A 24890-nucleotide genomic window follows, 5' to 3' on the forward strand; every position below is an offset into this window, starting at 1 on the left:
TTTTTTTTTTTTTTTTTTTTTTTTTTTTCTTCTTCATAAACTCGGCACCTTCCGTGACACGGGAACCAACCCTTCTACGAACTCAGCCGCACTCGGTTCTCCAGGTACTCGTAAAGCGACCTTATTTTTTTACGACTTCAGCGCCATGACCTATTACGAGACGGAAGCCTCACGGAATATCAAAGGAGGCTCTTCTCAAGGAACCACAGTAAGAGACTTACAGTTGTCATGATTCGAATTTTTGGGTAATAGCCACTCAATGATTTTTGGTTCCACTTTGCAATCCGGTATTGTTTTCCGTCTGCCGAAAGGTTCCCTTAATTGTTACAGTTCCTTTATACCTTGAGAAACGTCTCAATTACGGAACCAAGTCAACAATAGCGGTTTCCCTTCCACTTCCTGGTATTATAATTATTTGTGGCCTCGATGAGCCCACCCAAAATTCACACAGCTTATTATTTGATTAATGATGCTCTCTAAATAGTGTAATTAAGAATGGTCACTGTCGATATGGAACCGAATGGGACGGGTTTTAACGAGGCCATAAAATCAGGTGACAAGTGTCATGGAACCCTTCCATGACAGAAACGGAATGTTCTTCGCACAATAGGGACAAGTCCATAGCTAAGGGGCGCGTCTCAGAACCATATTTTAAGTCTGCCAATGATTCTTGCAGGGACTTCGTTTTATTTGCACTCTGTCATAGGGACCAAGAAGGATTCACTGTAATCTATTTTTTTTTATTTTTTTTTTATTTCGTTCAATACTATATAGTACTTTTTTTTTCTTCTTTCCTGCCTGGAGTGTGTCACTGAAATACAAAGCCACCAGGACATCGCAAAGCCAGGAACTTCGACACATTGAAAAATCAAATTATATGTATATCCCGCAGCCCTAAATTTCGGATTCACCCTCGTACCCGCTTTACCGCGTACCAGCCGAATCCACTTTGGATCCCTGGCAAGGACATTTCAACCCCTAACGCGCACACGTCGGTCCTGTGAAATATGCTTTGCGATTTAAATTCTGTCGCTCGGCCAAATTGCTTGACAAATCCGATTTTCGTCGTCGCCGGCGATGATCAAAGTACATTCTTGTGTCCTTGGATGTGAAGGTAGATCTATCTACAGACGTTTCACAGTTAAACGTTTTCTTCTTGCTCCTTTTTCACTCTTGTTACAACGAATCGTCCGCAACGTTCAGAAAAAAGTATATTAGACATTCAGTCACATGGTCGACATTCGGCATTACGTAAAATCTCACGTTGAAACCGGACGTCGAACAAAGAGAGTGGCAATTAGTCGACGCTGGTTTTATTGGTGTCGCGTCTTTTGATTCCTTTCAGTGATTTCTATCGATGCAAAATTACGCAAATGGGCACCTCCGCTTGTATATATCCTACAAAAAGAAAAGAAAAAAATTAGAAAAACCGTGAATAGTAAGCTACAAAAAATTTGGCGCGTCTCATGAACCGCGTATGTCAAATACGACTAACTATGCTGATTGGCAGCGATCAGACGCAGGTCTAAGTGCTGTTCCAGTGGATGATGTCGACAATCTTATTTATTGGACAGCGGCGCATGCTTTTGCGTTCAGCACTAGGTGTGATTACGAATGAGAAGGAACTACAATAAAAATAACCTATCGATTTCCTAAAGAATATATTTATTTTCGTAAGTTGATCCGAGCCTCGTCCAAGGGCCTCGAAGTAAAAGGAGATATTAAAGAGCAGAGAAATAGGGGTAAGGGCGCAGGATCGTTTGGGTAAAGAGGAGGTGAGAGAAGGGATGGCTAATTTCTTTAGGAAAAAAGGCTTAACGAATCGCTTTGCAATTGTGTTTCCTCTTTTCTTCTCTGCAATATTCCACTCTTATTCTCTCACTCGCTCTATGGACAGAGCCTTGAATCAAGGGGTGCGGAATTGAATTGATCACGTCGGTCGGCCCCAGGCGATATTTCACATACAGGCGGCGCTCACAGCGAAGCGACTCCGACGCCGTTAGAGCCACAGCAACGACTGCGGCAGCCACTGTATCAATTCTGTCAATTGTCAATTCGAGGTAGGGTGAATAAAAGCGCCTTTTGAAGTGCGGTTACTGGGAAGCACCGTAATCCCATTTGGTTTTCGTGCGCGAGACACTTGGCCCGAATTAGGTATCCAAATTCGCCTATTTCTCCAGAAAATTTCATTTGCTAAAGCCCTCCTGGCCACCCCAGTCCCTTTCCTGTTTACTGCTATGGGCTTTTTGGTAGGCCATGCAATTACGCCTACGCGCCACACTACAAGTACCTTTTGCTTTTTTTCTTTCCTTTCTGCTATTTTCCACCGTACTATACACCCATTGACGTGCTACACTCCATTTCAAAAATAAACATTAGGCTTAACAGAATCTTCGGTCCGAAAAGCTATTCTCTTCTCGCATATTCGGTAAGTGAATCGACCGTCAACATTACTGCTACCGATGATAATTATGAACGGGGAAAATAATTATTACATTGACTGCGTAAAAATCTTTCCATCTTCTGGCATTTAAATATCTTCTGACCAGCGGGTATATACTAATCCTGGCGCGGGGCTTTGGATTATTTTGCAATTACTCGACTCGGGAGCGAGTTCAAATAGGAAGAGGGGCAGTACCAGGCCAGGATACTCATGTAGTAGGAAGCTGCGGGATTGACGAGAATGAGTGACGAGCAGAAAGAGTGGCATGTACGCATGTGGAGTAGGCGCATGAGACCGTAGACGTGTACGAGGATGAAGGGCCAAAATAATGAGTCACCCATCTATCCAGACTGGCACAATACGAGCCCCAAATATCCTATCCTATAGTAACGTATCGGATCGCCCGAGGGGAGACGGCAGCTGAGCCACGGAATTATTGCGAAATTTAGATGTGCAAAAGGTTCGAACATATTGAAAATCGAAGCCGTTTGGTCAACCACTGTGGATTCTAAAGAAAAATGGAGAAAATTACAAAATACTCTACAGTCCCAATTTTGCATCGCGATACACGAATTTCGGAGTGGAATTAAAATTTCCATGTGTTTCGATACAAGTCATTATTTCTTGATATTTTATAACGGGAAAGAAGGATCGTTCCCTCTATTCTCAATCTTCTAGAACAGCCCCTTCGCATTCCTGCGCGTATAGAAAAAGCCACCCCTTGGAGAAACATATCGAAGCATTAATCCCCATGGGGTGCGGCCAAAGGGGCGTACACCGAGCAAGGCTTTTATACCCCTTTGCAAACTGCATGGAAATTGCTTCCTCTACCGAGAACACACGTAGAACCATTACCGTTTCTTACGTTACGAGACTAGTCTTAGTTTAGTCATTCTTGCGAAAGTGTCCAGAGACAGTCGGGTTCAGCATCCTTGCCCTTTCATTCATTTCGATCAGCCATACGAGGCTATCACCTATCGCTGGTAAGCAGGTACGATACGCGATTATAAAACTGTTAATAGAAATCTACCAGTAGAGACATTCCGTTCTCGGAGTAAACAGAGAATTGATATAGCGACTATTCCGCATCGGTAATCATACATCATGAATTCGTAACGGATATGTATAATATCGCGTACGCGCAGTTACACACGTTTCGGCTGCTGCCCTTCCGAACGTTGTGTAATGAGCTCGTTAAGAAAGTCTCTAATAACTTGTACGGTGCAGCTAGCTCTGCGAACGCAGAATTGAACGAACGAATGAACGGAACTGGATATAAAAAAAATCCCATTAAAATTATTATCGCGTCCGGTCGGGATGTTAAAGTTTGACTAAAGGAGTATCGCCACGCTGGGATATAGTCCACTCTAACTAGACTCTTTCACGTAGAACGTCCGATGTTAATTTGAAAAAAAGTGCCAGTACCGTGAATGATTCGACGATTGGATAATTGTTTGTCGCGAGGATTAGATTTATCTGTGTTAAAATGAGGATGCGATTCGTGCCGCGCTCCCCGCTCCACTCTCTTGTACTTCTCCTACCACCTAATTACCGTAACGGAATCCAGTTAAGGTTTTTGTTAATTAATCCTCCAGTCCCCATATTGTTTCTGCACACGTTACAATCGGTAGATCGCACGATGTGGATCCTCCATCTGTGTCTCGAATTTCCTTGCGACATCAAGATTGCAGGTGAACCGTACGAAGTGCATGACGAAAGTGCATTGCGTGTCACGGAAGGTCGAAATAAGAAAGTCCAACCTCGTTAATTTAAGGTTCCAGACGTCTTTCTTGTAATTACCGAGATGTCTTGAGGAACCGTGAAATTTCCATTGAAAAGATGTCGCGTAAGCGCGTCGTGCATTCGTCGTTCGACCAATGAGAGAGCATGAAAAATGAGGGGAGAATTTAAACGAGGACGTGAGTGAATAAGAAGTGTAACGCAGCGCGAGAATTTCAGGAGCGGAAACGAATTTCCCCTGGCAGAGGAATTGCCTAGGAAGGTCTACATAATTCCACGTTCCTTCGGATGCGCCGCCGCGATAATTTCACTGCAGGAAACATTTATTGCGAATTATTGTTCTACCGAGATAAGATGCCGTTGGGTGCTAGAGAGGTTGAAAAAAAAATTAAAAAAAAAAAAGAAGCACTCGCACCTCCTCTCATGTCGACGAACACTGCGCCACGGAAGCATTACGTTATTCGACTCGGTAATAGAATAATACAATAGTAAGCGTTTTTCTTCACGTGTCCTTCATGTTTACGAGTCTCTAAGGCTCAAATTGAAAGGGCGCTGCGCTACTGGTTACCGGTGGCGCTGACAATGGTCGACAGTGTGTACGAGCCTTTAGTCACGTCACGCAGCAATATGCATTAGCTGTAGTAATAGAGACGGTAAGACTGGGACAGAGATGTGATATAAATATAATATATATATATATACAGTAGAGAAACGGGTCAGAATTCGATTCTGACATCGGCACGTTAACCAATTCGTACGAGAGTGCTACCAAGGTGGAAGGTTTCTATAGGTCGGAATGAGATAAAGAAAATTGCGAATAATTCAAAGCCAAATTGCCTCGGACATATTCCCCGACAAACAGCGATTCCATCGGTGAAGCTCGCGCGAAACCACTCTACAACTTTTGATATCGATGCATCATCTCGATCCTCGCTCGCGAGCTTCTCTGATCGATTTTCATTCCGCGGGTTGCATGGCGGCTCGCTATCCGGGTGCTATCTTCGCAACCACCTCGCCTTCGAGGACTATACGTTTCACCTACAAGGTGATCATGAATTGCAGTGACACGATAGGCGGGATCGATACGAGGTCTAGATGGGGTAGATAATATTAACCTAAGCATGAGAAACAGAATTTATCATGGGTTAGTAGCTCATTGAATTTTATCGAGTGGATTAAAAATGAGTATAAGTCATCAAATGCAATCGGTCGTTATATAGAAACTCGACTAGCCGGTACACCCTGTATAAGGCACGTGTAAGCCTTTGCTTCGGCCTGTGTAAGATATCAGCTAAGAAACGGGCCGTCCAAGAGTTTACGAGCGCTCTTGTAATTATCTCCAATAAATATCTCCGCGGCACGAGAGCGTATATCGAAATACTTCTGGGGGTCAGAGGTGAGCCTCCTACCTCCATCTTTCGATCAACGCGTTTCTTTTGGTCGCCTATTTCCCACTGATAAATTTATAATGTTCAGAGTCCGCCTGTGCTCGGCTCAGCCGAGACTCATACCGGTCGGAAGACCACGATTCCATTCTCTATTTTTGCTCAACATGTACCCGGCCCTTGACGATTAGCGGGCTAATTCTGATACTGGACTCGTGTTGAATGTCGGTGGCATCGTAATCGAGCGCCAGATCCATAGATCACGAGACCAAGCGACGAAGGGAGTCCGAATGTGCCTGGATTACTTTCTAGGCACATCCGATTTGTACGAGGACGTTGAGACATCGTCCTGGCTACGCTCGACGAGTCCGTCGGACACGGCCGAAAGCGATGCGTCTTCCTGGAGCTCCTGGTTCAAGTTATACAATGGGTATAGATATCCTCTTTCCTATGCTAATCGGCTTCCTATTTCTCAAAAGAGAATTAACGCCCGTTGCCCTCGATGCCAGCATTTTTCGTCTGCCGTAGATAATTGCGCTGCTGGCCGATCGGACGTCTCGTCGAAGAGGAGAAGCAAGACGCGGAAAAGGAGGTAATGAGAGACGACGAAAGGAAAGCGGAAGAGACGAGACATGGAAATATTAAGAAAAAGGAAGTGGAACATTCTGCAGCATCCAGTATGAGAGCTGAGACGGGATTGCGCTGCCAATGAGTATTGTTGTTGTATCCTTTGAACAAAAGCGAGAACAATCAGAAAGGCGTCACGTCTCCAATGCGGGATGTCGGTGGTTACCAACGGGCTGAACAGGCCCAACTGGTCCAACTGTAGAATTGCCGGATTGTCGCCACACAAATCTCTTGGTAGCGGTGACTTTTATTCCCGATAATGACAGACCAACCGTCCGGCACGGTACGTGATCAATTTCTGGTCCTATAGGTAACTACGATTTTGGCGTAATTATACGTCGCTACGCTCGGAGCGACCACAGTCACTGTATCCCGTGACTCGACAGCGAGTCTGCCCTCGGAGCCAACGTGAACAGCCAAGGAAATAGAAAAAAAGGAGAGAACGAGAAGGAAGGAATCGTGTGATTATCGCGACAAACCGCGTTTACGGACATTGATTCCTGTTTTTATATTTTGCTTTACGGGCCGCATCGTTCCTACATGTCTCGAGCAGAATGGAGGGCAGTGCGACCAGGTGAAGCTAAGACGAAGAGAGAGAGAGAGAAGTGCACAAGGGATAAAAGACGATGTGGAACGGAGCGAAGCGGTCATCGAGTCTCCCAAGCAGGCAGTCAGGCAGGAAGGCAAGAGGAGCAGATGGCCACGAGACGAACGTAATTGCCGAGCCATCGAGATTATTGCCTTTGGCTCCTTAGAGACGCCCGAAAAGAGATACCCCGATACCTTCGCGGTATTCGATCTAACTGGCAAACGATCGACCTCGAATCGAGTCCTCGGGTAATTTCGAGTCTGGGTTCCTCCGCCATCGGGGTCTCTCTTACCACCGTTCTTCCAATAGAAGAGTGATAGAGGGGGAAAAGGAATAAAGTGAGAAATAAAGAAGAGCAAGAAAAACTCGTTCCTCTCGTACATCATCTTCCTCGTCTTCTTCGTCATCTTCACCTTTTCCCTTTTTCTCTTTCGGTTTATTCCCGTTCCGTGTCTTCTTACCTTTAACGCGTCTCAGTGGTTGACGTGGGCACCGCTTGGTCACCTGTCCCTCCTATGAAGGGAGTAAAATGACTTTTACGAGGAGCAGCCATCCCGAGGCTGTCCGCAGGAGGTCTCCGTAGAGGCCGACCTTTCTCGCCAGCGAGATGTCTCGTTCGATTCCTCCTGACACCAATCTAACCGACTCCGTAAACGTCAGGTAAATTTTATTCGGTGGTTTTATTACGCGCTTCCATAATTTACGGTACATGTTACATTTCAGTGAGCGACTCCGCTGACCAACCACTCTCTCCTCCTATCTGGCACTCCCTCTTCTCTCACGACTCTCGGATACCGGCCTGTCCAACTTAGATGTCCAACCGGGACACGGCTTGACTACGTAAACGTAATTAGTTTGAGTTTTCTCAAAGGAAAAGACTATCTGCTGTATATAGTATACTAGTCATTTTACTCGACTCGTTCACTCGCTCCCACCATTTTACACCAGTCGACCAGCCAGGTATCATCTACCAGTCCCAGCTCTGCTGTACCTCCGGCCCAGTCCCCATAGTTCGGCTCGGCAATGCGTCCAATTTTATGGGCCTCGTGCGAGTGAAGCTTGCCGCTTTCTTGACAGCGACATCACGGCTAGGTAGGCAGCCAACCGCTGGTCACAGTGGTTGCTTCTGCCGACGCGACTCTCCATGCATTTACATACAATGCCTCCCCATTTCCATACGTGCTATATTACGTTCACACGCGGTCACACTTTTGCCTTTTGCAATAATGAACCTTACTCGCACCTTCACTCGTCGAATTTAGTAACATTACCTAAGGATTCCACACGTATCCCTGAACCGAAGGATCAATTTCTAATACGATCGTACACACAGCCACTGCACCGCGCTTTAGCTGCCTGTCAGCCACTGACCACTCATTTGATCCTCACCATGTTACCTGCCTATTGGAAAGATTCCTTGGAGGTAATCCAAAAATCCCTGTTGAGCTGTGTCTTATTTTTTTTTTTTTTTTTTTTTTTTTTTTTTTTTTTTTTTTTTTTTTTTTTTTTTTTTTTTCAAAAAAAAAAAAATTTTTTTTTTTTTTTTTTTTTTTTTTTTTTTTTTTTTGATACTATCGCGAAATACAAGTAAGACCGAGTCGGTCGCCCTGGCCACAGGTACGTGCCCTTTTACGCGAAATCAATACGGACGATCGACAAGGAGAAGTCCAATCTCTGTGCAATTATCCGCACGCAGGAAGAGAGCGAGCAAGGCGTAACGTACGTGCTCTCGATATATATCCATGGAAAGAATGCCAAGAAACGAGGAGTCGTTACATTTATGTCTTAAGCCTTTTCTTGCATCTTTTCCTTTGTTATCCCAGAGAAACGTCTCACGAGAGTTCATCGAGTATATACGAAGTGTAACGTCCTGTCGAGTCCATCGGGAAAATCACGCTCGATAATTTCCGACTTCAATGACTCGTCTCTTGGTGACTCGGATGACTCGACGATCCTACGTACCGATGACAATCCTTACTGTATCGTGTCGTATCTAAAGAGTGACTCGATGCTAATATATTCCATGGGAAACGGAGATACAAGTTGTCGTACAAGATGCTCGGAAGTGGCCAGCGTGCGATGGAGTGACTCGTGGCACGTTTGATTGATGCTCGACTCTGTACGCCTCGTGCATATTAAATTCCTTCTCATCATTAGAGTACGTGACAGCATCTTCTTGTCCTATAAGGTCGCATTCGCGTTAACTATCTGATCGAGGCGAGATAACGTGTCCTCCCAATCTGCATAACCACATATTGCGATTAAGTCTCGAGAGAGAGATGTAATCATGGACATCCTTGGGTTTATATAAAATCCTTGATATCTTAATATATCCTTTGGTCATTATGTAGCACGCTATTGGAACTAGAGATGACATAATAAATAGATATTTTAATAAGGAAGAGAATTCCACGAGTTGGGCCATCCGGTCCATTCGAATTCAGCATGGCTCGTAATATAGTCAAAGTTACGTTCTTGACTCCACCCTAAGGACTCGTGGAAGTTGTCTCTCTCAAATGCTCCAAAGCCTCAGGCCACCAGAAAGATCTTGGAATATGGGCGGCGCTCCTCTTCAAGGTAAATTAGTTCTCCGTATTTCGTGTAGAGAAGTTGCGTTATGCCTTGGGTGACATCGGGATCGGAGTGACCACCCTGATCGCACGGGGATTTTTTTTTGTCAATTCTTAGGAACACAAGGATTCAATACCTTGATGATCGTTGTCAGGATCTAAAGTGACTTGGGATATATTCGTGAGTTTAACTATCACTCAGCTAAACGGCATGTCTTCCCGTATGAGTCGCACGATTTCCAGAGACTTCCGTTAATTTTGTTCCATGGCACATTTCCTATTAGCAATCACGAATATCTCATTGGGCCACCACTGTCGGGGTAGCGAACGCTATAGTAGTGAGCTACGAACAAAACTCATTAAACGTCTGTCTGTTTGTTTCGATACGTTAACACGTGCGCGGGCTCGCGGTACACGTATGCTCGCCGCGGTCTACGCTTCTAGAAGTTGTAAACAAATCAGGAATATGTCGTGCACAGGGAATCGGCTAGTGCTGTTAACATAATTGGAATAATTTAACCGAGGAAAAGTAATTAACACAACGACAACGCAAAGTCCCTAATAATCCCTCTCGTTGATGCCTATTTTCAATAATTACAATATATAAAATCATCGAGCGGACCTGTAAATTGAATAAAATAAAAATTATGCAGAGTCCCCCGGGAACTGTTGATGTCACAAGTGCGCATTGGTTTCCAAGACAATCGGTAGCTTATTAAAATTATTTTGGCAAGCGTAATTACTCGTTACTCATTTTGAGTCCGGTCGGACTCGGCTCGCAGGATCTCATAGTTGGTTTGCGGGTTTGAATTCGAGCCAAGCAGATGTCACGAGGTCCCCAAGTCTTGGGGTTTCTGTCGAGAATACTTGGGCAGATTCACCATGAATGACATATGGCGTGGTAGCCTTGCTTGTCCAGGACTCGATTCTACTCGGTTGGGTTAGCGTGTCGTCGCGATGACAGCCGACTGTGGTTTCTGTCATTTACCGATAATCATTCCGCTGGTTCCTCGTGTCCTTTATCCTTTCCTCCTCTGCCCGTGCCAATAAGCAACCCACGAGGTAACTTCCGGTTTCCTTAAGAGAAACAAGCGTAACAGCGAGCTGGCCTACCTACACGCCGGAAAGATGACACGTGGCTGCGCCGCTCTCCCTCGTTACTTTTATGTATATTACTTCCGCCAGTATAATGAACGTACGTGTTCTTCCCGGCTACCTATAGTTATGTAGCTGCTTGATCACCCGAAAGAACTTTGCGAAGCGCCATTTATCGGACATCACCTATACATTCGACAGGTGTGCTTCGAGTGCCTCGAGACGTATGTATTTAGGACAGAACAATTAGGCGAATGTTACAATTTAATAAGATAGTAGATCGGAGCCGATTTTCTGAAATCTATATGAGAAAGCACACTATCGCGTAAGAGTATACTTTCCTCCTTTATGACGATTTGAATATTTAGGATGAATGATAGGCGTTCAGGACTTATTAGCCCTTTTCGTATTAGGTTAGGGTTGTCGAAGTGAATCGCGAAGGGTTCGATCAACCCTGTCGTTTTGGTTTTTCATAATAAAATCGTCATCCGTGGCCCCGATTGGCTGAAATCGCTCGAGGGGTCCCACAATGCACAGGGGGTTTGTCCACGGAAATATTCGAAGGGCGAAGGATAGACATAAGGGGGGAATTGGCGGGGTTGGTAGGTTCGAGAAGGGAGGTCAGGGAGGCCTGTGGACTGTCGTTGTGTAAATAGGGTACACCAAGAGACACACGCCCTCCGCATTGTGCGTGCCCTCGTCTAAAGGGGCGCCCTTCTGTCCACACAAAGGGTTGTCGGGCTGCCGTTTTAAAACTGAATTTTTTATTCAGCCAACAGGAAAGCGGCCATCATAGGTGCTGTCGAGCCATCGCCCTCTCACTCACCATACACGTAGATTCTGCCTAGTAGTCCTTTCCGCGGCACATGGCTACCCATAAACTCTTTACATTGACGTTGACATGAAAAGAGACTCTATGCTACTCAATGCTAATCAACTGCGATTCCCCGATCAATTATACACTTCGTTCCAAAAGTTATATGGAATGTTGTGAATGGACACTTGGACACTTTTTAATTCCAATGGGCGAGATGACAAAAGTCACTAAACATTGGAGGTCGCAGCGATTGCCAATTGGAAATGGACGCGAAGCTCGAGAAGCACGAGGAAGAAGATGGGACGAATGTGAATTAATAAAGTCGCCATGACTGAAGGGGGAGCAAAATAGGGGGAACATTAAATGGACAAAGTACATACCCAGATGCACGTGTGCATGGGCTGTACGCGGGGAGGTACTTACAACCAACCCTGTGCACGAGTGATTAGCTATATTTTATTTCACATGGGAAACCAGACAGATGAGAACTAGTTGAGTGGGAGCTTGGCTCTCTTTCATTAGGGAGACCCCATCCTCTCCCGAACCTCTTCCCTCGAGCTTCCTATCTTACTCACTGGCCGTGTCCATTCAACTGGCGTCACTGTGGCGTTACCTTCAATAGGGACGTTCCAGTTCGCATCTTGAGACGTAGGATGGCTATACAGGAATTCGAAGCCTAATGAAACCGCACCGATACTCGTGCAACACTCGAAAAGGCAAATGGACCAAAGTCTTCTTGATGAGAATACACTTGTAAATATCGAGTGCAGAAAACAAAAGGAGAGTCGAACGATGAGGCAAGTCCTAAGGACGGATTTAATACGGTATGAAAAGTCCGCCATTTCTCCGGGGCCATAGATTCCCCGTTAGTGTGTACCCATAGGCGCCGTTGGTTGGCAAACCCGTCCTTGTTAGCAGCTGCATGGCATCCCCCGCCTGTTACACAATGCTCTCACTCCCCCAAAATGATGGGTGCTTTAATGACGTCACGGGGAGCAGGGAACGCACCTGGCCTCCAAAGGGAAACCCACCACCAATCGACGGCATTCACCGTTGCGAAGCTTCATACGAATGGCTGCTGCTGTCGTGGTTGCCAAGTTCCTCTTATGCGTCTCCCATGGTCTGCCTATGAAAATTATTAAGGGTACAATATCTCGCAAGGCTTCAAGTTGGGACATTTATACTTATTGTCTTATTGTGACGCCGACCCTGGACCAGTCAGCGACGTCCCAATATTCCTTGGCCCTTGAGAAACTCCAAGGCATCCAGCATCCGCGACACGTTTATGAATTTATAGTCCTTTTGTCCAGCGGTAATCCCTCGGACAGGTACCTACCGTTTATGGCTCCATTGTTATTTGTATGAAAGCGTAGATCGTTTCCATATTACGCTGAAAGGCGGCACCACCGTAGCCCTTTGCTCGTAATTAAGACACGGACCGCGTTACATCCGAACGGAAAGAGGAGAATCTTTTGAAAGTTTTCAGCCCCGAAAGATGGATGCAGGAAGGGGAGAAGGGTTGGTTACCTTCCTGCTGATGAGGATGCTGCGATGCTCCTCGTCCTGCTCTCCCTACTCTTTCTCTATCCACTGTAACTGCTTTTCCATCTGACGTGGCTTCTGGTTGATGATGCATAAATTACGTCGACTAATGGCGACGTTAAAATAATCGTTGAAAAGCCCGGAAAGTATTAGTGGCCTCTTCGTTCGTGGTCGCCCTTACGTTTCGCTCTCGATAGAAATCATCCTTGCACATCATCGCAGAAGAAAGGATCGCTGGAACTGGTACAAGAAACAGCCATGAAGTAGTGCTGAACAAGTGCAGTAGCAGTCTTGTCGAAGAGTCACGTAGCCTTAACTTGGAGTGCATTGTAGATAGGAAGAATAGAGTGCACCGAGAGGTGGACGTGAGAGGTGCGCCATAGTATAAGGTGAATACCATGAAGTACCTTCCATAGCTAATAATTCTATGGCTGGTGCTAGACTCTACTGCTAATTTTCAGATGAAGAGGCGAGAACGTCTAGTAAACAAAGGTATTACACTGCTTCCTAACCTAACCTAACGTTGCCACGAGTGAACGACTCGGAATTAAGAAGAAATTTGGAAAATAAAAGATAAGGCTAATAATTTCAACTGAATAATTATTTGGACCATGAAGAACGTAGGCTATGCAAGTACCACATATTGATCTCCGTCAGTTTAAGGTGAGACGACTAAAAGCAACGTATGTAATATGCAAATGAAAAAAAGTCAATGTCGCTTACGTACGAATGAGCAGTACAAAAGATTTGCGAGCAATATACCAATAGGAGATCAGGAGCAAGTATAGTCTTAGGTAGATGAGGCGAACGTTGGTATACGTAGTGGGATAAGGAACATGAAGAAACGTACGTACTACGTAGTTCAGGAACGTACGGATACGAGTATCTACTCGGCTGCCCCGTAATTACCGGGGTCGGCCTTCAGCGCAGCAATTTGTCAAGGCTGTAATATTCCCGGCTATGGCATTGTATACATATCGGTGGATGCCTCCCACCAAATCAGATAACATCTCGACGAAGCACTCTCATGCCACGCTCTCGAAACCATCCATTTGAGGGCCGCCACGTCTCGACTCGCCACGTACCACAACCAGACTTCACGCCTTTTCGAATCGAACTTCTCCACCTGCTCCGCGCCGCTTCAACTTCACGACTCCCTTATTCCTTTCGACACTTGTTACTATTCTACGCTTCTTATGCTTTTATAATCGACCAGTGCCAGGTCGTTACCAATGGACGACGGGTCTTGATGTACTTGTTGATCCTCGGCTGTCTGAAAATGTCTTGGGACAGTCGGATCGTCAGGAAAAAATCTCAACAACACGTCCCGGCTTGAATGTTGTACAAGAGATATTTATTCTTTGCCGGGAGTTCTCGTGGTGTCTCGTTTAATGGAGCATGGCAGTTGCAGGAGAGCGCAGACTCTCTTGATGTGGGAGCAAGAGTGCGAGAGTGGTCTACCTATCTAGATGAGATCTTGTTCTCTTGGGGCGCCCCCCGTAGTGTCCCTAGGTCCGTTACACGTTGCTCTTGCTGTCCTGACATTGGAAAAGCACCAAAAGTGCCGTCGACCTGGGCTCGACTCTGCGTCTGCGTCTGCGTTGCGTCCAGAGGCCCCCCTCTCCATCACGCCCGCGGATCTGCTGCGTCTACCATACGAATTTGCCATACCGATCGAACTCATGGGTTCCCTCTTGCGTACTGAGAAGAGGGTGGTGATTTGATGCGATGGGGTAGCTAAAACTCTACCCTTGCCGGATTGATACGTAACCATTTTGAAGGATACACTGTGGTCTTTCGTGTCTAAAAATGGCTGGACGCCTGCCATTGTTCCTTCGTTCCTCGTTTCTTCAAGGAACATCCGCTGAAGGATCTGGTAGGGATCCTTCGAAAAAATGCTGCCTCTCTCGAAACCTGAGAAGAATTTCCTGACAAATCTGGGATACGACCCTAAAGGGCAGAGGACGATCTTCGTGAGGAGGTAGGGAGGAAGAGTGAAAAAAAAATAGAGAAAGGGCTACGGAATGGGGATGGAAGGATAAGGAGTGACGGTTGATTTTATTGCGTCCTAATTGGGATGACAGAGACATCAATGGCGGCGACGTTCAAAGAGACCGTAAACGTTTGGTTGCGGGTGTAAACTCGAAATTTTAGTGTCACTGCCGTTTTTTCTAAATCCTCCACCTACTTCCCCATAAGCTACGGTGTTTATGGGGTTGGCGCAACCGCCCCCGTACGATATAATACATATTATTAAACGACACGTTCATTGCCCGTAGCGAAGATTAGCTTTTGCCGCGTGTCGTAAACGCACTTTAACGTTCGTGGCGGTCTACGATTCCTTCAGCTTCAGAGTCCTTCAGCTTTCAATAAACTGGACATCCTGCCGTTTCGTACACCCCTATAGTCGTCCTTGCGTACCAGGGGAGGGATTTCTCGTTTATCCCCCATGTGTTTATTCTTCGTATGTATACACGACTGCAGAGGATATACATTTTTTAAAGCCCTGTGTAAGTGTAGAGACCCTAGCTTAACCTGATTCAGAGCCTCCCGCACATTAGGTACAATCATAAGAGCGTCCCCGTCCCCATGTAAACCATGTATGGCTTAAGGGTTTGCGCAAGACATAGTGGCTTTCTTGTAATTAGAAATTTATGCACTAGTTTGCCAACGTGTTATTCAAATGTGACACTATACATATAGTATAGTTAGGCAAGGGCCCGACATCGCGTATCACATTGTAATAATATGCGATATTTATACGCCTGTCGATCCCGGCTATTAATTATCCTGTTAATGGTCCTGGTGGACATGACTTCGATCGGCATTAATAAACCTTTTCTCAGACACAGACTCCAAGGGCTGTGTCTTATACATTTCGGTAAGTGACTTTCTTGCTGAAAATTTTTACGGGAAATTTTCAGTCAGCTACCGTAGCGTTAACTCCAATAGCATTTTTTAAGTCCTTGAAGAGTCGCCAACTTCGGAGATTTAAAGAAATAATGAAAATAGATAGGTAAGGGTTTGCAAGAACTTTCAATTTCTCTATTTTGATTTTGAAGGGACGAAGAAAAAAAAGACGGTATAGGAAGAAGAAGAACTGGAGGAAGGTGACTTCAAAACGAAGCAGTCTAGGAGCAAAAGAGGTCTTGGAGGCATAACAGTAAGCAGCTGCCCGATCATAAAACCCAATCAAGTCCCACGCAAGGAACGGCTGCTTTCAGCGGGTCTTTTAATAAAGCCTGATTCGAGATAGCGGGCCCAGGGGTGTTAATGGTGCGCCAAAGACACCGGGGGGTTCCGGAAAAAGTCGTGACTCTTTTTCTAGCTGGCGCACCCCCTAGAGAGCCAACCAACCATCTCGACACCGGCGTACAAGACCAGATAACGATCCTCGACATGCGTGCAACCCCTGAGCCCTTTTTTCTTCTTAGTCCTTTTACCACCCTTCCTCCTCCATTCATTTCTTTTCCTCAGCTCGTTATTTGCACAAATCACGCGTTTAGCCCTACCACCAAAATATTCACTTAGCTATATTTACGTTCCTCAGCTATTTCTAATACACTCTGGCCTAAAATGTTGAACTAAAGATAAGAAAAATTTCTCTACAAGTTCCAAAGATTCGATTAATATAGTTGTACAAAGTAAATGTTCGAAATTTCAATAGCCGATACACCGTAGTAAAGATGTCGTATAGGCATCCCCTTCGTGGAGAACATGTTTACGGTTCCCTGAAGTTCCTCATTAACGTCCCCACGCAGATGGCAGGACGGTTCCCACGGCCAGATTATGTCTCACGCGCACTCGGCGCTATGAGCGGTGCGATCACGCTCCGTGTAGGCCGGGCCCACGAAATTGGGAATGATTTTACATTTATGCGTAATATACGTATACCCTCGGCATTACATTTCTGACACTAGGTTTATATCTGGTACAGCTCCAATCCCGTCCTTGTTACTCTCTCTCTCTGGTCGACCTGCATGATCATTCGCTCACCCGCTCAGCAACTTGCTCGTGTCCGTGTCGGACGAGATAGAACGCTGACAGCTTGACAAATGACTGGCCGATCCATGTTTTCGCTAAAATCAATCACCCTCGGCCTCAGTCACCTTTGCACTTTGCGCTAAGGTAATTGCCCGATTTTCTTAAAATTCTACGGTCACTTTCGTCTCCTTCGACCTTTTTCTTTTTTTTTTCTTTTTTTTTTCTAGCAAGTACCATTTCGTTTTCTCTCACACTGTCTTCTTTCTCCCAATGCATTCTCGCCCATGGATCTCTTTTAGGTGCTTCAAAATGACACTGATCATTTTTACGCGTTTCGGCGTTATTTCTTATCTTTTTGGGTCGGAGGTAAAAGGATTGGTATCGGTGGGGTCAGAGGTATCGCTCGATTCTTTGGCGCCGGTGGATGAGCTGCTGCTGCTGCTGCTCCTCTCCGCGAGAATCTTCCGGCAGCAAGGATCTCCGACACAATGAGAAACAGGGGCCGCCGAGAAATCACGGGCTAGCCTAATAAAAAGATAGAGATACGATAGCGCGGTCCCAGAAGGTCCTTCGGAGGCACAATGGGGTATATCATGACGGGATGACACGGCTGTTTTTGTCAATGGCTACCCACAGGCTTCGCATTGTACCCGAGCTCTCTCTCTCCCTATACGCGTGTGTGTATATATATATATATATGTATATCTCCGCTCATCTCGAGAAGTTCGCGTAAGTCACGCGTCATCGTGCAAACCTCCGGGCACCTAGATATACACGCTTTAACCATGGCTATACCTTCTCTATAGATCGTATGTTCTCTTACAAAATTCACCTCTACCTCGTGAACCAGCTAGCCTCTATGACTGTACCAGTAATGTGGTCAATGCTTATGAAGAAATATATGTATACGTAATGTTAATATATGCAATGATCAACATTAAAGAGATTCTCTGCAGGATGTGCAAGAGAATCGCATAGTGACAGGTTCAAGGAAAGCCGCCTCCTATTATGTTCCTAGTTCAGAAAGGTGGAAAGACAAATGGAAGAGCACCGATAGGTGACTGCGAAACTTTGTAAAACGTGATTCGATCTTGCCGATTCCCTCAGGAGTCCTAAAGTCCTGGAGTCCCGGTGACAGGCGGACAAAAGGATCCTGGAATCCCTTTTGCGGTTGCCACAGTGTTTTCCAAAATTTGTACCAGCGGGCACCGATTGTCCGTGGTGCATGGGGGTTCCGCTTTCAAAAAAGGCCGCTTACGATCTCTCTCTCTCTCTCTCTCTCTCTCTCTCTCTCTCTCTCTCTCTCTTTTTCTCTCACCCTCTCGCCATCTCTTTTTCATTCTCTCTTCTATCGTAACGCTCGAGTGTTTTTCCTTCGATCTAGCATGGTTTAACCTGCGCAGTTGGTCATTTGTTAATTCCATTGTCGTTCACTTTGCTTGTTCCTCGCACGAAAGACTCTCAAAGCAAAGTTCATGAGCCACTGGAATTCAGAATTTGAACTTTGAAAATTTGCACAAAAAGATTAGGGAGTACTTAACTAAGGTGATCTAATGGTAGCCGTCAAAATTGACTAGCGTCTATGAGCTAGATAACCATCTGCATATACGAATACCTAGAGAGATATAAATAATGGGTACGGTCCATGATGGACCCTAGTGGAGATCGAACATACTATCAGTATATAATACAGCCTCGTGGCACGCGATCGTTCGTACGCACCTATCTAAATTGAAAGGAAACGGCCGCGTAATAACTTTATCTCTTGTATATGTACGCTGTACTGTGTATCGTGTTATATATAAATTATATACAGCCAGCCGAATGGCACTTTGAATAGACTCGTTCCAATCAATTCGCCTAACGTCTTTTTAACCCAATTAATTAGGGCTGCCTTCGGGCATAGGGCGGCTTAATGCGAAATACTTGTAGTTGACCGGCAGTGACGTCACAGCACGTCGTCCGCGCTGACGCCCCAACTTCCTGTCCGCTAATAGATATTAATAGTGAGAGAAACGTCAATTTGTCGAATGGCCACCAATCCGATAATTCCAATCTAAGTATTACTTCGGTAGGGGCTGTCAATTTTCCCAGCAGATCCATCGGCGCTTTTATAGTTTTCCGTTTGTGCAGTTAGCAGCTCTAAATTTGTCCGGATATCAGTGTCTCTACCTGCCTAATCCAATGGCAGAAACTTAACTCCAAGTTCCAGAGGAATCCGTTTAGTTCGAGGACTCAGCGACTAATCCTAACCGAAATCCATACAGTCCGAAGAAATGAGTAAAAATCGTGAGGCAATCGCGGGAGAAGATCCCCGTAAAAATCGTCAGAGACAAATGCCAAACTTTCCAGTCAATTAGAGTCGCTCAGACTTGGGGTAAGAGTCGGCAAGAGTCGGGCTGGTTGGCCGGCTCGAAGTTAAACCTATTATTAGAATATTTCATCCCCCGTAGTGAAAATGTCAAACGGACATCGGGGAGTGATTTCTTCTCAGGTGGAAAAGATCCCAAAGCGGTCAGATCAAAGCCCATCCTCGATAACTGCTAAGGTTGCGCGCGACATGTCCACATTCTTAGAAAGGAATGAATATCCTTTCCCAATTCGATTCAACACGACACGATGATTCACGGAAAAGAAAACATAATAACAGTAGAGAATAATAATGCATTATAAAAAATCCAATATAGAAAAGAAAAACGATAACGAAAGACCAACCGTTGACTCATCCCGTTTGGATCACAAAAGTCATCCGAATTGGATCGGCTCCATATCCCTGGACAGAATGGATACCATCCATCCATGGAGCAATTATTTTGCGGGTCTCACTCGAGAGAATCCCGCAGCGCGACTTCACGGACAGGAAGACAAATGGCCGGCTGGTAGCAGCCATATTATATTTTAAAGCGACCTTAATCGGTTGCTCTCTGAACAAAAGGAACTTTTCTCACAATATTTCTCTCAATAGATCCACATACGTGCCTACGCGTACGCTAAATCACGGATTTTTCAATGAGATAAACAATTTTTTCCTCGACGCGTTTCATTCAATTCTTCAACCGGTCTTGTATTTTTACGAAATATTTCACTAGAAGAATTTGCTGCCTCGTTCACAAAAGTATATATTTTCATTATTGAAATACGCCCTGTACCCTCCTATCTCTCGGCAAAGTATGTACAAACATGTCATGTAGCTACACCACTGCTATCCACTTCTAAAGCAGTAGTGGCAGTGCCGAAACTGCGAGCACTAATTCGGCTGCATATTCACCGTAGTCGTGGCGTTTTTAAAAACAGCGTATATACGTAGCCCCATTCTAAAGCAATAGCAGAATGTGGAAGTGCACCTATATTTAAATGGGCAAGAGTAGCCAGGAGGCAGACGGAAATGATAGTCATATAGATATGTCTGCTCGGAAATCCAGGGGGAGTAACGAGAGAATATCAATACGTAACCGAGTATGATAGTCACATCTGATTTTCCGAGCGCATCGGCACGTGTATAATGTTTTAATGGAGTTTGTGGAGTACGGAGAGTGCGAGAGAGGCTTGGAAGAGAGATGTAAAGAGGATGAGAAGAGCAATTCCGAGAAGAGGGCTATAGAGGGTTGCTCGCGGCGAGGTCAGAGGGTACGAGGCTAAGGGCGAAGTCGGAATGGTTTACATACCATTTACTCTCGCCCTGTAACCTTCGTGAACCTATTGTTTGCAGTGCTGTACAAACGGGTTCACATCGGTGCAGCTATACCGTACCACTGTCTTGGCTTTCTCTATCATTCCGTGATAACGATAGTAGCTCACAGTATGGCTAAAATGCGTGGTCCAGTTTGATAATAAGAAAGCGAGTGAATAAATGCACCATTTCATTCTACTTTGGATTTTATTATTACAACAAGAAACAATAGGCAGCTGGTGATCATTGAGAAAACAAGAGTCTGCTACGTCTGCCTTCATGCTGAAATGAAAGTAACAGTAACTAATAATGGCACTTTGGCCATGGTTGGTGATTTTAACAGATATAGCTGTGGAAAGAAAAAAATGACGCACCTCCACTACTCCAAGTCCATTAGCAATGATGCAACAGCGGTTGTCTCTGTCTTATCGTCTCTCTTGCTCTCTTTTTTTCTCTCGACCAACGCTCTGTCTCTTGAGCCAGACCCAGCACCTACGATACGCAGGGGCACGAGAGCATCGTTCCAATTGGATTATGTCAGTGCGCGGTGTAAAGATAATGGGCTGAACTTCTCATTAACGCTAGACTCATTACCTGCCGTAAGATAATGATCGTTGTGAGAGTTATCGTGCGCGAGAACAACCACGAGGGATCGAACTTATAAATCCTCTATGTAACATCCAATATCACGTGGTTGGGTTTCTGTGCTATATCGGAATGTTTAAGAACACGAGTAAATTTTGAGAATAGTAAAATGTTGAAAAAGACTTTCATAGACAGTTTGTGAAACTTAGGTTTGTTATTTTTTACTTTGTTTTTATCTTCTGAGCGAAAACAAGTAATAGACGGGATACACTTGGATAGTTTTCTTTTGCACAATGCCGATAGTCAAAGGGCGAGTCTAAAGAACCCCTGGAGCACGTCGCGGGAAGGTCAGTGTCGGATTCTTGGTTAGGTGTATTGGCGGTGTCTCCCTGTTGCCCCATACCGAGCGAATACGCCCCCATCCTTGGTAATAAATGATAGTTTTCATAATTAGCGGTCCCTTTCCGTCTAGTATACGTTTGCATTTGCGTTTGCATGCGTAACGACCTGGAACCCTCCTGGTATCTACCTGGTCCGGGCCTCTGTGCCTCATCACCCTTGAAGTGTCAACGACAGCAGGTGTAGCCCTATTGTCTAAAAGTGCAAGATAACCCTGTGCAATTGAACGCGAATACTTGGAACGTGCCGTGACTGAGTTGACAGTTTCAGAAGGACAATGGATGGAAGTTTTGGACTTGGACAATGAGAAAATTGTACCTTTGAAATTCGATCCGTGCATTTTTGCAAAGAAATTTTCATGCTCAGAATACGCTGACAAGTGAACTATTATGAAGAGTTTAGTCACGCTAACGATACCTTCTGTAAAATGTACACGATTTACGGGATCAACAGTATTGGGAAAATTGTCATTTCAGTGGTGTCGAAAATATGCTTCGGAAAGTACTCGCAATATAGATATGTGAAATTGTTGAAACTTAAGTGAATATAATATAACGTAACGTAATAACCTCGGCAAATTAACCGTGTCAGAAATCGTGATATCCCACCAAAAATATACAGTTCCAAATAAAACCGTGGCAGTGGTATCACACAGTTCGCTGGCCGCTGGGAATCCAGTGTCGCGCTGCAGTTCATTGAAACAGAAGCATAGAATGAGAAGAGCAGCAAAAGGGAACAAATAGCGAGTAAGGGAAAGTGGAAAAATTCGATAAATTGCGGAAGCACTCACGCGTGTAATCCTTTTTTGTTTATTGTGAGATTTGAGCAAATTTATTTAAAAAAATGGGATTACACTTCCACCCTCCAAGCTTTTTACATTTAAAACTCAAACCTTTCGCGTTAAACATTCATGCCGCCTTTCGACTATCGTAAAGATAATTCACGCAATATCACAAATATTCCTTTCGAAGGATTTACAAGTACATACGTTAGACTTATTCTAGCGACATCAGCAAATCAATTGAGAGGATTAGAATTGACCGATCCGAAGCGAGATCATTCGTGATTCTAAGGCAGAGGTGCGTTCTTCCGAGAAAGGACCACTCTAGGTGGCAGATCGTCATCACGGTTTAATTAAATCGAAAATCGAAGAGTCATTAATGACAAGTGGCGCCCAATCGCGATGACTCCATGATTTCTATTGAATGCACGCTGAGAGACCGAGTGGGAGAGCGGATAGTGGAACGCCAGGAGGGTTGGGACCATTCGATCCATTGGGACCGCTGGGACGATCTGTGGGTCTGGGACCCACATAGAGTATCTATAATGACAATAACAGCCACTAGAATAGGACCATTCCTTATGTAAGAAACACCGCCTTCTCAATGTTATCGATTGGCCCAGACTAAATGAAAAAACAAAAAACAAAAAAAAAATCGTAATGGATCCTTCTGTGCGCACCGAGAGCGCCTCTCGCCGATCTTTCTAGCAATGATTCGTCCCTGGTCCTTCCACCTCGCCCTTCGGTGCCACCTAGGAGCAGGTCCATATCTTTACTACGTGAACTCTCTTTCGCGTACAGTACCTACCGAATTCTCTCTTTCTCTTTCTCTCGTTCTACGAACAAGTCGGACTCTCCTGCATTTAAGGCGCTGCGTGCGAAAAGCGTGACGGCCCGAGGGAAAGCCGATTGACTGTTTCTCTTACGACTCCGTTGCATTCCCCAAGCAACGGAAGCGTAACCCGCAGGAGTCTTTATTCGGATCGGACGTATGAAAGAAGGAATAAATGAAAAAAAATGAGGAAGAAGCACGTGCAAGGGAACGGTCTTTAGCTGAGGTCGCTCTAGGTCAGGTTGTCAGGTCCTAGTTGTTCATCGGCAGCGGATTGATGGATGCTGGAGTTTCATGAAAAAAATTCACATGATAGGGAGACTCTAGACAACTCGTCGAGGAATAGACGTATGCGAACGTGAACCGATGAACACGGATGCTGACGCTAGCGCCAGGATGAATGGCAGTGATGTAGACTTTGCACTGTCTGTATGGTAGAGACAGGCTAGTTTACTCTCGATACAAAAAAAAAAAAAGAAGCAACCACATACGTAGTATCTCCAACCGGCAAGAAGGAGGATGAGGATACGAGGTAGAACTCGTGGAGGCGGTGGACGAGGTTGAGGTCGGTACTAGCTAGGAGGTTCGCGGCTAGTAGGTTCAGAGGCTCTGAGACGGTCTCCTGGACCAAGAAGCAAGGGGGGTCAGCAGCCGTCCGGAGCCAACCAGTGGCTCGTAGAGAGAAGAAGAGGGTAGGATTTAATTCCGTGGCTGCTAGCAATGGATGGAAGATGCGTTCTCTCTAGCGAGAGAGAAGGCAGACAAGGAGGAGAAGTAGTAGGCGTAGAGAGAAAGAGAGAGAGTGGGGGTGTCAGGCTACATAACCTAACGTCTCTGGTTCTCTGTATGTTGCAGCGCTCGCGCGACTGTCAAACCTCCACGGTGGTGGGGATGTCGCCTCCAGCCCCCATCAGTCTGGTAGGGAGGACAAAAGCGTCGTAGGGAGGGTAAAAGCTCCCGGTAGTGGGGATCGGAGCGAACTCGAGGAGAAGGAGGAGAGGCCACTGGCTTCAGAGAGTGTCGAGCCGACGGCCGCGTTTGACGTCGCATCCCTCGTACTCTACGGCTCGCGCGCACTGCCGATTCGCCTTAAGATCTTGCTCGATCAATTGTTTAATCAGTTGCCACACGCGCAAGTGACCCGTCTCCTTGCCGCTTTCGGCTGGACACACGAGGATTACACTAGAGGATACATACTGCAGGTGAGTTAAACGCGGGTATCCCGATCACCATCATTCCCACTCTGACGATGACTTCACGTCCTTGCCCCTTTTTTTAATTCTCGTAGCGTCCGCTTATCGGGCTGCTCTCCATATTTCCCTGCTCTTCTTTTGATCCTTCTTATCCAAATTGACCTATATTTCCGTCAACGCGGATGATGCCGATGACGCCACCTCCGCACCTTATTACAATGCGCCGCGGCGCTTCGTCCGCGAATACAAACAACCGCGAGTGATCGACAGGTGCTTATATGTATATACGGTCCTGCGATTAACACAGAACGCACGTTCTGCATCGTGAAAGTTGCAGCCGACTGACAGGATGAACTGAAGAAGTTACTTGCAGCATCCGTGGACCACTACTTTTGCTCTGGACTTGGGAATCGTATGGTGACATTGACAGCCATCAGATTACTTGATCCTGTCAATTTGTTATGAAACCATACGAAACAATTAAATCATCGTTACTGTCAGTTAAAAGTTTAAATCTTTAAAATAGTGGATCCTCTGACATTATCGTGCAGAAATACTAAATGGACTGTGACAAACGTCAACGATCTGTCGATAAAAATCTGAGATAAATCTCTTGATTGAAACAAGTGTGAACACCA

General features: G+C 45.4%; 1 protein-coding gene across 3 annotated transcripts in view; it reads left to right on the forward strand.

Annotated features, from left to right (window-relative positions):
• The window catches only part of LOC107270370 (zinc finger protein basonuclin-2), a 107032-nt gene that overhangs the window by 72103 nt on the left and 10039 nt on the right, over positions 1-24890 (forward strand). For all 3 annotated transcript variants that reach the window (XM_015745315.2, XM_015745314.2, XM_015745313.2), the window contains exon 4: positions 23915-24261. In XM_015745315.2, coding sequence (XP_015600801.2) covers positions 23915-24261 — 347 coding nt within the window. The remainder of the gene's footprint in view (positions 1-23914; positions 24262-24890) is intronic.

Source organism: Cephus cinctus, unplaced genomic scaffold, assembly GCF_000341935.2.
Source record: "Cephus cinctus unplaced genomic scaffold, Ccin1 Ccin1_scaffold0736, whole genome shotgun sequence".
Classification (NCBI taxonomy): Eukaryota; Metazoa; Arthropoda; class Insecta; order Hymenoptera; family Cephidae; genus Cephus; species Cephus cinctus.